This window comes from Meleagris gallopavo, chromosome 1 (genome assembly GCF_905368555.1).
Source record: "Meleagris gallopavo chromosome 1, MGAL_WU_HG_1.1, whole genome shotgun sequence".
Taxonomy (NCBI): domain Eukaryota; kingdom Metazoa; phylum Chordata; class Aves; order Galliformes; family Phasianidae; genus Meleagris; species Meleagris gallopavo.
In genome coordinates this window covers 77219133-77232523 of record NC_139404.1, presented here as the reverse complement: position 1 = coordinate 77232523, position 13391 = coordinate 77219133, and the positions used below count along the sequence as shown (strand labels likewise).

At 41.8% G+C, this 13391-nt stretch overlaps 1 protein-coding gene across 1 annotated transcript; it reads left to right on the top strand.

Moving 5' to 3' along the window:
• The first annotated feature begins 4089 nt into the window (after positions 1-4089).
• On the top strand, positions 4090-11827 carry HAO2 (hydroxyacid oxidase 2). Its single transcript, XM_003202690.5, has 6 exons — positions 4090-4242; positions 6562-6715; positions 7449-7600; positions 8977-9260; positions 9621-9836; positions 11636-11827. Exons 2-6 carry the CDS (start codon positions 6585-6587, stop codon positions 11810-11812), a joined length of 960 nt encoding a protein of 319 aa, XP_003202738.2. The 5' UTR covers positions 4090-4242; positions 6562-6584; the 3' UTR covers positions 11813-11827.
• The last annotated feature ends 1564 nt before the right edge of the window (positions 11828-13391 follow it).

The following is a 13391-nucleotide window of genomic DNA, read 5'->3' as shown; positions in this document are numbered from 1 at the left end:
CACAGAGGATAGGACCAGGACACCTGTAACTGCAGGAACAGCTCTGAGTGCTCACAGGTTGGAAGCGAGGAGGCAGTGCTGACACAGCATCACTAGCAACTAACTGGCTATGGATTCTACCCTCCCCCTTTCTTTTCAGGCCCAATCCAGACTATTTTTTCAACTTGCCACTCACTGTGCTGTGTCCTGTTGTCCCTGGTTTAGCTGATCTTTCCTCTGTGCTCCCTGCTGCATGCTGACCAAACACAACCTGTTTCAGACCCTCTGTAACAGGGCTGCTGCTGTCAAAGTAAGATGCAGATATCTTACATGAAAACTCATTGTTAGAGCAAGCCTGAAAGGAAAGCTCAGAAATTACATTTTATCCCACGTTAGCAGTGCACCAGAGATATGAGACTTTATATGGTTTGGCTTCCAGACACCCACAGTGGAGCCATCTACTAGCAGGAAGCACTTTTCCTTTTTGAATCTCTAACAATGGGGGTAGATGAGACATATTTTCCCAAAGGGCTTCATAGTTATATGCTGTTCTGCAGATTAACACTGAGAATAAATCAAGCTTGCTTCTGGGTTTTCAGAGATGGAAGTGGTTACAAAAAGAACAGCCAAATATTTGGTAGCCACCTTCATGTTCAGCATGTAATAGACTGTCCTCATCTGCCTGTCCCCTAATTCCAGATTCTTCTGCCCCCCTGAAATCCTGCCATCCTGCCCCGTGCCTATCTTGTTGTATTCCTACCTGCTCTATCCCTTATCTGGTTACCTCTGCCCCATCCTATCCAGTCTGTACCCATGGGCTGCTCTGCAGCTCAGTTTTGAGCCATTTTCTCTCTCTTCTCCCCTCCAGTGTTAAGTAAGGCTGAATTCCAGTGCAGGTGCTGTGAGGGAGGCAGCTCTCTATTCTCTGCCTGTGTTTGAGACTGTTTATTTGGCCCTGGGCAGAAGAATGCTCTGCCCTCAACAAGTCTGCAGTAAAGACAACATCTGGATTTCAGACAAACACTGCTGAGCATGTGCGGGCAGAGCATAGTGATTTACAGCTAGGCCAGAACTGGTTGGTTTCTCATATGGCCAGCAAGTACACGCTGATGCCCCCAGGGATCAGCCCCTGCTAATTTCAGTCCCCTGCATGAGCACTGAACTGCCTATGATCTGCAGTGAAATCACTGCAAGACATTTTCAGCATAGGCCAATCACCATTTTTCCCTAACCTCATTCTTGGAAGTTGCTGACCAGCTTTCAGTGAAGCGTTCCCAAAAAAATTCAGCCCAAATTAAAAGCAACCAAAAACTGGATCTTATAATAAAAAGTGCTAGGCGACTCTGAATACAACATTTGTTGCTATCTTCAGCTCTAATAGAAGGGTGGCTATTTAAATATTTAATTCTGGGAGAGTTTCCTTGATTGACTGACATGCACTCAAAAAGAGTTTTCCTTCCAAACATGGGACATACGCCCAAGAAATACATCTGATAAGGAAAACCAGTGGTGACTGTATGCAAACTGCTATGTGATCTGGTTTATGTTACTTAGAGTTATTTTTCTCCTCTATCCTTCCCCAGATCCTTCACTAAAGTCTTGTAAAGTCCCGAGCTGACCCCACCACTGGTGGATATGTCAGGGAGATAGATGTCAGCTTGAGCCATGGCAATTTGCCATCTGTGAAAAGCAAACAAATATCACCAACCAGAGTAATGAGCATCGTGATTGTAGCAGGAATTTGAGCACAGATTTACATGGGATCTCTGTGTTTGGGCTCACAAGCCTTTGATTCTGTTACTATTAAAAGTAAGCAGCTGCAAAACTCCAGCTGTGCAGGTCTGTGGAAAAAACAAGCATTGGCCATTGACTGCTTGACGCTCTACCTGCAAGACTGGACCAGATGTGTGACTATTTTGTATTATGTTCTTTGCTTCTCTGAAGAAGGAAGCAAGGAAGGCTTCCAGTAAAATTTGTGGTGAGTCTTTTAAAGACTTTTATTGCATTTCAGTGAACAGGCTCCAGAACTTTAAAACTTCTCCACTTTTTTTTCAATTATATAGAAAGTGCTCTCATAATAGATATTATCTCTGTGGCAAACTTTGATTTCCTTAGAACTTTAGAGCTTCCCAGATAAATCAGAAGCATCACAGAAAATGCTACTTATGGGACAAGGAGTCTATGCTATTTTGAACTGAGTCCATTGTTGAAAGAAATAAATACGTCCAGATGTACCATCTCCTAAAAGTCACAGTACAAAAGTAGAGATTCGGAACCAAAGTACAATGGCTACAAACAACCTTTAATTCATGCAAAGTTACGATAACCAAGAGACTATAAACTTTATGGTTTGGTAAATTGGCTGCAATCTGCATCCCTAGAGGAGAGGGGAACTGAGATCAGCACGGTGACGAATATGACCGAGGGCCTCACAGATCACTTGTAGTCTGAAATGAAAATCAGGCCAGACCAGATGTAGCTACATTTATTGCTGCACTGTGGATCAGAAAATGTTAAGAAGAAAACAAAGAGAACGAGGATTTCCAAGCCTAAAACAAAGATATTTCCAAGCATATTAGCAGGCAGTCTCATGGAATGATTCTATCAGTCTTGAGGCCGCAGTGCCTGGCAGGCCGTAAAGTACTGATGGTCTCTTTTTGTTTTTACCAGCATGTTTTGATATATATATGACCCAAGGCTGACATCTAGTGGAAAGAAGAGGTCACAGGACTTTTCTTCCCAGGCGCGCATTTTTCAGTGCCTTGGAACTACAGACGGTGGGTTTTTTGTTTGTTTGTTTGTTTGTTTTCCTCCAGAAGTCATGCTGAATGTCACACTAAGTGGATTTTCCTGGACAGGAATACAAAACGAGATGCTCGCTGGCACTCAGGCTAAGCGTGGATCTTGTCTCAACTGTAATAAGTCTATTGGTACTGAATGCCAGAAGCTTCACAGTGCTGTTCAAAGCTCCAAAGGCAGGATTTTAAAAAAGGCTTTAAAACACAATGGCCTGGATTATCATGCATAGTAGAGTTTGGATAGAGCACCCGGAATACCTCTCATAGCAGAATAAATATTCACTTCAGCTGTAGAAATGGTGCCGTGGTGTTGGAATTAGATCTGCAATTCTGGATCACAGCAGCCCCTGAGGCTGCAGTGCTGCTCAGCCCGCTGTTCTCCCCATCCTTTGGCTCACTCACTGCCTCTGCTGTGCTGGTTGGGCTGGGAGGATAAGGCTGGTAGGACTTAAGGAATGTTTGTACAATACTCTGCTTCAATTTCTGCACCTGGTATCACATGCTTATGGGGAAAAAAAAGCACCTCAGTTTTCAGTTAGTAAAAATGTAAGTTTCAAGCTCTCACACTTTCATGGAAGAATTGAAAACATGAATCCAAAACACTAAAAAACAATGAAGGACAAACAAAACTGCCCAATGTTTACTTTTCATATCTCGCAAATTTAAGTCAATATCATAAATCTGCTGGCACTTCAGAGCTGGTTTGTATTGCTCAGCAACAGAGGGGGAGGGAAGCACAGAGAAGGCTCACCAGTTCCCAGGCACGGGAAGAGAGAGGACAAACAGAACTCCTGGAGGTGGCTGGGAGAACAAAGCCAGGGGGACTGCAAGTGGGTCACGAGAGTGTAAAAATGGTAGAAGGCAGGCTACTTTCCTTATTCCCTGTTGATTGAAGGGGAGTTAGACTAGATGATCTTTACAGATCAACCCAAACTATTCTATGATTCTGTACTGTAGGAAGCAAAAAATGTCTCCTCCACATGTTGGGGTAAAGATTCAAGGCTCTGTAGCTGCAGGCTGTAACCATTTGCCCAGTCTGTGGATTATCTTCTTGAGTGGTGTATATAGCACATATAGGAGCAAATTACCTGCAGACTTGAAAACAAAGCTTTTGTTGGTCATGAGCAGGTAAACACAACAAATCTGTGCAGAAATACTGTTACATCCCTAGGGGAATGCACAGCTCTCAGCCACTGCTGAAGGGCACAGCTCCAGCACTGCTTCCCAGGCAATTGCTATGTAGACAAAGTGAAGCTCTTTTTTTTTTTTTTTGGAATGATCTGGCAACAAAACATTGGTGTTATACAAACAGTACAAAGTTTATTGCAGGATTGAGCTTTAATCTCTTGTGGTTGCTTATTGACAACAGAAAAATTAGAAGCTCACTGAAAAGGCCTTCTCAACATCCTGTTTGCAAGCTGCCTTGAAACAGAGGATCTCACCGCTGCTCTCTCTAAAACCCAACGTAAGTCTTAAATGAGAGACAGCAAGGATTGGGTCTGGGTTGCTTAAAATTCCCATTTATTCTGCTTGATTTATCTTTTGTGCTTCCTGATTTTGGCCTTCCTAAGCACAGGAAGAGTAAAAATCATGATGTGTGTTTTGTGGTATATCAAGATATATGGTACATGAAATCTAGTGCTGTCAGCTGTGGTTGAATGTCATGAAAACTTATGGAGATGGCTTGGGAGACTTTCACCACCTGACACCAGATACCTGCCAGGAGAGACGAAACAACACTGAAGAAATCAGTCAGGCTGCTTCTTCCAGGGATTTCCTATCTTTGACTTCTTGATAGCAGAGAATTAAGCCCTAATTTTCAAGTGTACACACTGGTATCTCAGTCAATGAGATACATCCGTTACAGGTTGGGTGAATATAATGAATCTACAACTATACCTTAGGAACGCATAACCTCAGAATCACGAGATGGGTTTTGGTGAAGCTTGCAGACCTGATAATCTGCTGTGGGAGGCTAATCTGGAAACTAGGATATTTACTTTTTCCTGTGGGTTTGTAGAGAAATCAGATCAAAACCACAGGTGTTTTAAAACTTCATGCTTTTGTATGCCTTGAATAATACCTATTTAATCAGAGCCATGGAAGTAACTGCAACAAACAATACAGAAGACTGATTTTGTCTTATGCTCTTTACATGTTTCCTTGCATGTGGGTACAGTTGGCTAAAATGTGAATTTGCATAGTTTTTAGACCTGGCTAGATCACAAGTATGTAAGTGCAGGCATTTAATAGTCAGCACTTCTGCTAGTTTGCTGAGACATCTGGGCCACACAATGTCTCTTCTGTTCCCTGAAACATCAACTGCAATACTTAGAATTATTTTTCCTGTTGTGGAATTTGGTTTTTGTGAGTGCTAAGATTGTCTGAATTTTGTATGCTCCCTTTCTAGTGCGTATCTGTGCTCTAGTATGCAATGCAGACCAGAAGGTATTTGTTACAAAAGAGAACCAAAGATCTGTAGAAAATACTTTGTGTTTTTTCCCCAGCTATGACCTTGACAGTGTGTCTGGACATAGTTTTGCAATGCGTTCATGCTGGAGCAGGATAGATGTAGACTCTGTATTTACATGCTTCTGAATTTTATGGGCTTGCACTTAGTCACTGCTCTCCATAACTAATTGTTTGGTCAGGCAGCCATCCTGAGGGAATCCAGCAAATGATATTATGGGACTGCCTTTGAGGAGAATTATTGGAATAAATAATCCAGATAGTTTTAAGATGGAATTTATGACAAAATTAGTTAACTGCTGTGTCTTAAAATAGCAAGGGACTTCAAGTGTCCTCTTTTAGGCTTGTGTACATTAAGACAGAATAAAGAGAGGCATAAAGATGCAAGCTTCTTCCTACCCTTATGTCTGCATCTGCCAGCTTTCTCTATAGTAGGGCAGAGGACAGATAGCAAGATTTGCCTGCAATTAGATAAAATAGTTATTTGTACTGGGTAATCATAGCCTGAATAAGGGATAACAGGAGTTGGAAAGAAGTTCTGATTCAAGAGGAATCTCAACAGGCGAAGGACCGGAGTCTGCTCTTAGCTCCTGTAATTTTGTGGAGCTTCTCGAGGTCATCACACTTGCAAGATTAAGACTTTACATTTTAGGAAATGCCCAAATAAGTATCAGCCATGTAAATGATTGTGTGTGGGAGACAGAACATACCACAGACCAAGTTCAGCAAGCAGATGTATCTTGATGACTCAGATATATCTTTCAAAATCATTTTGTGTGGGAGGTTGGATTAGCTGACTTAAGTCCCTTATTTTTGCTAACTCTGCCACAATTCTGTGACAACTAAGCAGGCCTTTATGTCATTTTGGGCTTATTTTTCAAAAAAGATCAGAGCAAACTCAACATGTCACCTTGGGACTCTAAGCTTGCATAAGAGCAATCTCGTCAGTATTTTGGGATACAAGTATAGGATATTTAGGATGTTATGTGGATGAATTAAATGTGTTCAGGGGCCAGTGTCAAGTGAAGCAGTACTACCTCAAGATAATCCTGATCATGAGAGCTGCCTCAGTCATGCTCTTTATTCCCAATAGGAATGCTTCCTGACTATTAGGGCAACAGGGCGTTTATAAGTCAGCCAAATATATTGCTGACCAGCATGTGGTGTGTGATGTCTGTCCCTTGCCAGTTATGTATTTGGCACAGAAGATCAAATAGAAAGGAAGGGGACCAAGGTTTTCATTAAAGACACTGGTGTTTCTGGAAGAGAGAATAACAGTTCAAGAATCTAATTTCCATGTTATTCTTTTCTCCAGGATTTCCAGAACATCTCTGTGCAATGGCTATGGTGTGTCTGTTGGACTTTGAAGCTTATGCAGAAAAATATTTACCTAAGATTGCTTGGGATTTCTTTGCAGCGGGAGCAGATGAGTGTAGCACCAGAGATGAAAACATCCTGGCATACAAAAGGTAATTTTGGGGGAAGAAGTGGTGGTGTCGTTCTGGAAACTTTTAAACTACGTTCATGTACAAGAATTTGGATTTCATACGCAAAGATTCCTAACACCTTGCTTGCCCTTATCTGAATAATGTATGCTGTATGCTATGATGCTAGTCTCCATAAGGCTCAAATTGCATAAGACACAAGGGATGTTGAGGATGCAGGCAAATGGTGTGGTGTGTTTGATATGGTATGACAGGAAAGGGAATGTGTGGCTACAACAGAATGTGATGCAATGTATAGCATGGGGCCAATTGCAGGAAGCCGACATGCAAGTAGTGAGAGATTTGGAAAATATGCTGTGGACACTGAGGTCAGGTACAATGTACAATGAGTACAGGCATGATTGCTAAGTGAAAGACAGAGACCTGGGACCTGGCTGCAAGTAGAAATAATCTGTGAGATGGACAATAGCAGAACAAGGAAGGTAAACCGTGGCAGTCTGAAGTGGGAGTGTAAAAATGAAGTACTGTGACCAGTGGGCAAGAGTATGGGATTAATGACAGGTGGTAGTGGCAGAAGTGCTAGCTGAATTGGCAAGAAAAAGGATTAAGGGCCTTTTTATATGCTCATTTCTTTATTAGCTCTGATTGCTGCATTTCAATAGGTGAAAGTAGACCTGGTTTCTATAGAGCTTCAAAAGCAGAGAAACCACCAGGCAACTACCATCCTGAAGGGTGCTTTATTTCTATTGCCTTGCAGGATTCGTTTTAGACCACGTATGCTGCGAGATGTATCTATGCTGGACACTAGGACTAAAATCTTGGGGACCGAAATCAGCTTTCCAGTAGGAATTGCCCCGACTGGCTTCCACCAACTAGCATGGCCTGATGGAGAGAAAAGCACAGCCAGAGGTACTCTTCTGCTTTGCTATCATGTAGCAAATGTGATGTGAAATACAATACAATACAATACAATAAAACAACGTTTTTCCAGATTCACAGGTGAGAAGCTGTTAGGATAGTTTGAAGTATGACTGAGCAAAGTGCTCAGATTCCAAAGGGCAAACCTTATTTCACCCTTGTTTATGAATGACCACAGAGTGCATGAGAAGCCATGTATTGCTGCACTTCTTCAGCTGCCACTGTTACCAGATCAACCCTATATTGCCTCTGAGTCAGAGACTGTGGACACGTTGGGCTACACCAAAGGGCCACGCAGGTCTTCAGTGTCAGGGGCTTCAGATAGGACATAAAGTGATGGACAAGACTCAGCCTGTATATTCCTTGGTGCCTATCAGAACAATGTCAGCCTTGGAGAAAAGCAGGGCCTCTCAGCCTAATCATATGTTAAGTTTGGAGAGTAACAAGTGTGTTTTTTTTCCTATGTGCATTTCTGTGTACACTGAGAGCATTCGTACGTGCATTGCTACAAGGAAGCAGACATGAGGATGAAGGCCCTGTTTTTTAAAAAAATTACTTAAGTCATAGAATCATAGAATGTCTTAAGTCAAAAGGGATATTTAAAAATCATCCCTTTCCAATCCCCCCTGCTCAGGACATGGACACCTTCTGGTCAGGCTGGGCAGGGCCATCCAACCTGGCCTTGAATACCTTTGGGGATGGGGCACCCATAGCTTCTCTGGGCAGCTTTTGCCAGTGCCTCAGAATGTTCTGAGTAAAGAATTTCTCCCTAACATCTAAGCTAAATCTCCCCACTTTTAGTTTAATACTACTCTTGTTTTCTTATCACTATCAGGTTGTGTAAAAATCATCCTTTTATGCACTGGAAGGCCACAATGAGCTCTCCTCATAGCCTTCTATTCTCCAGGATGATCAAGCCCAGCTCCCTTAGCCTTTCCTCATAGGAGAGGTGCTCCAGCCCTCTAATCATCTTCATGGCCCTTCTCTGGACCTGCTCCAATGACTCCTAATCCTTCCTGCACTGGGAGATCCAGGTCTGGATGCAGTACTGCAGATGGATCCTCACCAGGGCAGAGCAGAGGAGAACAATCACTTCCCTTGTACTAAGTTTGAGAAATGAAAGCAACAGTTGGTAATTTACCTTAATTCCCTAAATGTGATCCTACAACAGCATGTGGCAAAGTCAGCTGTTTTTAATGTCTGAGATGTATTTGCCAGCTGGCAGACCTTTATCTTTGGTAGGATATACAAACAACAGGAGTTCAGGTTTTCCCTGTAAACAATGTACAAACAGAAAATCATAGCCATTGTCTGGCAGCGATGCTCAAGTGACCTTCATTCTGATTATTTTTCAATACCTCACAAAGCGGCCAAAGCGATGGGCACCTGTTACATTGCCAGCACCTACTCTACCTGCTCGCTGGAAGAGATCACTGCAGCTGCTCCTGGTGGCTTTCGGTGGTTCCAGCTCTACATCCACCGCAACAGGGCAGTCTCTAGGCAATTGGTCCAACAAGCAGAGGCCTTGGGTTTCCAGGGCCTCGTCCTCACTGCGGATCTGCCCTACACTGGCAAAAGGCGCATTGATATCCGTAATGGCTTCCAACTTCCTCCCCACATGAAACTGAAGAACTTAGAGGGAGCCTTTGAGGTTTGTGAAATGATTTCCTTCTTTCATTCCTTGTGCTGGTGTGCACCACATGAGACAAAACCACTGGGTAACTGCTTCTTCGGTATCTGCTGCGTCTTGGACATAGCTTCTCTCCTCCTTTTTCTGCAGCTTTCTAGCTTGACCTCCTGCCAGCCTGACTACTGGCTCTAAGATCCCAGTGCAGCTTCCTCAGAGACACTGATTTTCATCCTCATTGTTGTCACCTAGAAATGCACGCTTTACGACACTGTTAAACATGATTGCTAGAGGTTTAACTAATCTCTTCTAGGGCAGGGGAAGACTTCAAGTCTCTGTGTTGTTACAGTTCAGATGAGGTTTTGTTCTGTTTCACTGCTGTAGGGAAATGACCGATCTGAGTACGGACTGCCACCCAACAGCCTGGATCCTTCGGTCACCTGGGATGATATCTACTGGCTGCGGAGCCTGACTCACCTGCCCATTGTCATCAAAGGGATCTTGACAAAAGAAGATGCAGAGCTCGCAGTGAGGCATGGAGTTCAGGGAATTATCGTGTCCAACCATGGTGGAAGGCAACTGGATGGAGCACCTGCCACTGTAAGTGAGAAAATGGATGTCCCATGAGTATTGTGTGCACATTTGTGCTAAGTCGGGTACTGGCACACAAATCTTACTAAATATGCTTCTGGTAGATTTGTGTGTTGCACATCTGCAGACATATGCAGATGTACTATAGATTTAAACAACTGAGGTGCTTGCCTTGACATGGGCTGCCTACTCAAGCATTTCCTCAGTGTCTCAGGAAGGGTCTTTAATCATCACTGACCTCCCATTACTGTAGCAAAACTGCTGGCTTAATTTAATAAAAATTTTCATCATGAGCTGATGAACTGCACACATGTTCTTCTTAAACTGCATCAAAAATAAAACAAAGCTCTGGAACCAAAAATGTGTAAATGAGAGAATAATGTACTCTCATTGTTCACATATGCCAAAATATGCACAAACAGTGCAACTAGATTTAGTGAGAGATCTGTTTGCATATTTGTAAACTCGGGTCTAAATAGGAATCCTGACTTCATGAAGCCAGGGGGAAAAAAAAAAAAAAGAAAAAAAAAAAAAGAAAAAGAAAAGAAAAAAAAAAAAAGAGTAATTTATCCAGAGAAAAATTCTCCCACTTTTTAACCTGTACAAAGAAATAATAGTTTTTTGGACTTATGTATACTTCACTGCTTTAATTTGGTTTCCATTTTCCAACTGTTCTTAATTTACATGTCTGTATTGCACAGTATCATATTCTTCCAGTTTTTTGTTGTTGTTGTTGTTGTTGTTGTAGTTGTTTTGTTTTGTTTTCCTCTGTAAAATAAAACTAGTGCCAGGAAATTCTCTTTTATGTCGACGACGATAATAATAAATAATTTTTCTAAATGTTATAGGCATAATAATGGAAATGATGTCCATGTAAATTTTCTTATATGCACAGACAAAACAGTAGACATTTAGTTCAGCACTCCTCTGGTTCCAAATCTGGCAACAGAGGCTACTGCCAGTGCTCTTGGTGAGCTACTCTTAGAAAATTTCAGCCCCAAAATTTTCAGCTTGAAATTCTGAAAAGTGACGACCAATTGGAAAAATCTATTTAGTGATCTTAATTGTAGCTGCTTTCATTAAGAAGATGAGAATCAATGAAGAGAGTATAAGAGACTGAAGAAAAGAGATCTTTGAGTTTGCTGTGGAGAGTTAATTGCGTTTTGTGCAAGGTCATGCCACTGTGATAGTGCCCTTGAGACCAGGACCAGTTCTCTGCATGGTACTGCTCTGTGCTACCAGCCTAGCACTGCAGAAAAGACATCAGGGAATCAAGAGACGTAGTCTGAAGGAAACAGTATATTGACTGTACTGCATAGCTAATGAAATCCTTCATAGCTGCTTTATGGGTTTTCAGGATGTTTTCTACGGGTGATCAGTAGGATTGGGATGAAATGTGAGTTTGGCAATTTAGACAGTTGTAGAGAGAAGTCTAACACTCTTCTTACAATTGTATAATTCATCATTGTCTCAAATGAAAGTAAAATACTAAAAAATATTATTTCTATTGAAATGTATTGTTTAAATCTCAAAAAAACCCAACACCAAAATCAAATGAAAATGTTACTTTTTCACATATCAGAAGTGCTAGCAAAGAATGTCCATATGAACAAAACTATCTGGCAAAAAAAGCAAGGACAAGCACTATATTGTACAGTTTTTGGTACTGAGTTATTTATGATGCATTTCCATATTTCATTTTGAGAGCTTATTCTGTTCTAGTATACTTGTCTGTCTGTGTGGGATATTACCTCTTTGTCTTGAACTCGAAAGATGAGACTAAGTTGCAAATGACTTCTTCTTTCCAGATAGATGCTCTGGTTGAAGTTGTGGAGGCAGTACGAGGCAGAGTTGAAGTTTATTTAGATGGTGGTATACGGAAAGGAAGCGACGTGTTGAAAGCACTGGCATTGGGAGCAAAATGCGTTTTCATTGGAAGACCAGCTTTATGGGGTCTGGCTTACAAGGTGAGTAAAGAGGTTTGAGTCTACATCAAGGAATCACAAAATCATAGAATAGTTGGTGTTGTCAGGTCCCTCTGGGTCCATCTGATCCAATCCCTACTTCAACAGGAACATGTAGAACAGAGTGCCAGGGCCACATCCAGGTAGCTTCTGGAGATCTTGTTGAACCTAATGAGATCTAACAAGACCAAGAGCAAGATGTTGCTCTTGGGTCAGGACAACCCCAAAATACAAACAACTCCCCATTACTGAATGGGAGAAGAAGTCCTTGAGAGCAGCTCTGTGGAGAAGGACTTGGGGATCCTGGTGGATGAAAAGCTGGACATGAGCCAGCAGCGTGTACTTGCAGCCCAGAAAACCAACTACATGGGCTCCACCTAAAGAGGGGTGGCCAGCAGAAGGAGGGAAGTGTTTGTCCTCCTTTGCTCTGTCCTTGTGAGGCTCGACCTGAAGTGGGGCCATCCGGGCCTGAGGCCCCTCAATGTTAGAAAGACGTGAAGTTGTTGAAGTAGGTCTAAAGGAGGGCCAGGAAGATGACCTGAGGCTGGAGTACTTCTCCTATGAAGAAAGGTTGAGGGAGGTGGACTAATTCAGCTTTGAGAAGAGAAGGCTTTGGGGAAACCTCGTTGCAGACTTTCAATACTTGAGTCATCTGTACAGCACAGAAGGGCTTTGTGGTGGTCAGAGGAGCACCAGTTTGTGTCCATTGCCTGGCACTGGACACCACTGAGAAGAGCCTGGCTCTACCTGCACTGAATCCTCCCCTCAGGCATTTATATACATTGATGAGATTCCCTCGAGTCTTCTCTGTACTAAGCAGTCCCAGGTTGCAGGTCTATCCTCAAACTCCCCTAGACTCCATAGGTGTTATTCGACGGTCGCATCGAAACAGTTCAATCTTAAGTATTTTTTTGTTTTTGTTGGATTTTAAGTGGCATTGCTACAAATTGAATCAAACATAGACACTTTGTTTCATTTAAAAGTACACTAGATTTTATGATTTAAAATATGATTTTGAAACTGATAGCATTGTTCTTTGGGCCTTGATTTCTTGGCATTGAAGACTGATGTTAAAATACTGTAGGAATCAGGACCATCAGGAGCATTGCATTTGAAAGCTGGAGGCAGGCTTATTTGCCATAAAAACGAGTCTGAAAATTTATTTGCTGCCAGCTTGCTCAAAAACAATATATGGTTTTGATACAGAAATTTCATAGTGATGTTATGGATTTTTTAGAAATACATATGGAACTTTTTTCCGCTGATACTTAGAACATTTTGGACATGACAGAGCACAGCACAAGTCCTGTAGGTGACTAAGTACGCCACTACTGTCTCAATTCCAGTTTTGTTGCTTTTTAACTACTAGCATATTGCTGTGATCCATAATCATCAATCAGGCTTTTGATGCAGAAAGTTAACATTAACATAATATTTAACATAAAGTTATAAAAATAAAGTTAACATAAATATAAATATAAATAATACAAAGTTAATATAAAGTTAAAATAATATTTAAAATATAATTATACAAGTGTTATTTGCTTTGATAAGCTTTGGCTTTTTAGCTTATGAAGTGCAGCTTTAAAGCTTTATCTTG

What these genes read in the sequence shown, in the direction of transcription:
- HAO2 (XM_003202690.5), top strand. Translation starts at nt 6,585, where the DNA reads ATGGCTATGGTGTGTCTGTTGGACTTTGAAGCTTATGCAGAAAAATAT. An exon ending in ACTTAGAGGGAGCCTTTGAG is followed by an intron (nt 9,261 to 9,620) that starts GTTTGTGAAATG and finishes TCACTGCTGTAG; the next exon opens with GGAAATGACCGATCTGAGTA. An exon ending in TGGATGGAGCACCTGCCACT is followed by an intron (nt 9,837 to 11,635) that starts GTAAGTGAGAAA and finishes TCTTCTTTCCAG; the next exon opens with ATAGATGCTCTGGTTGAAGT.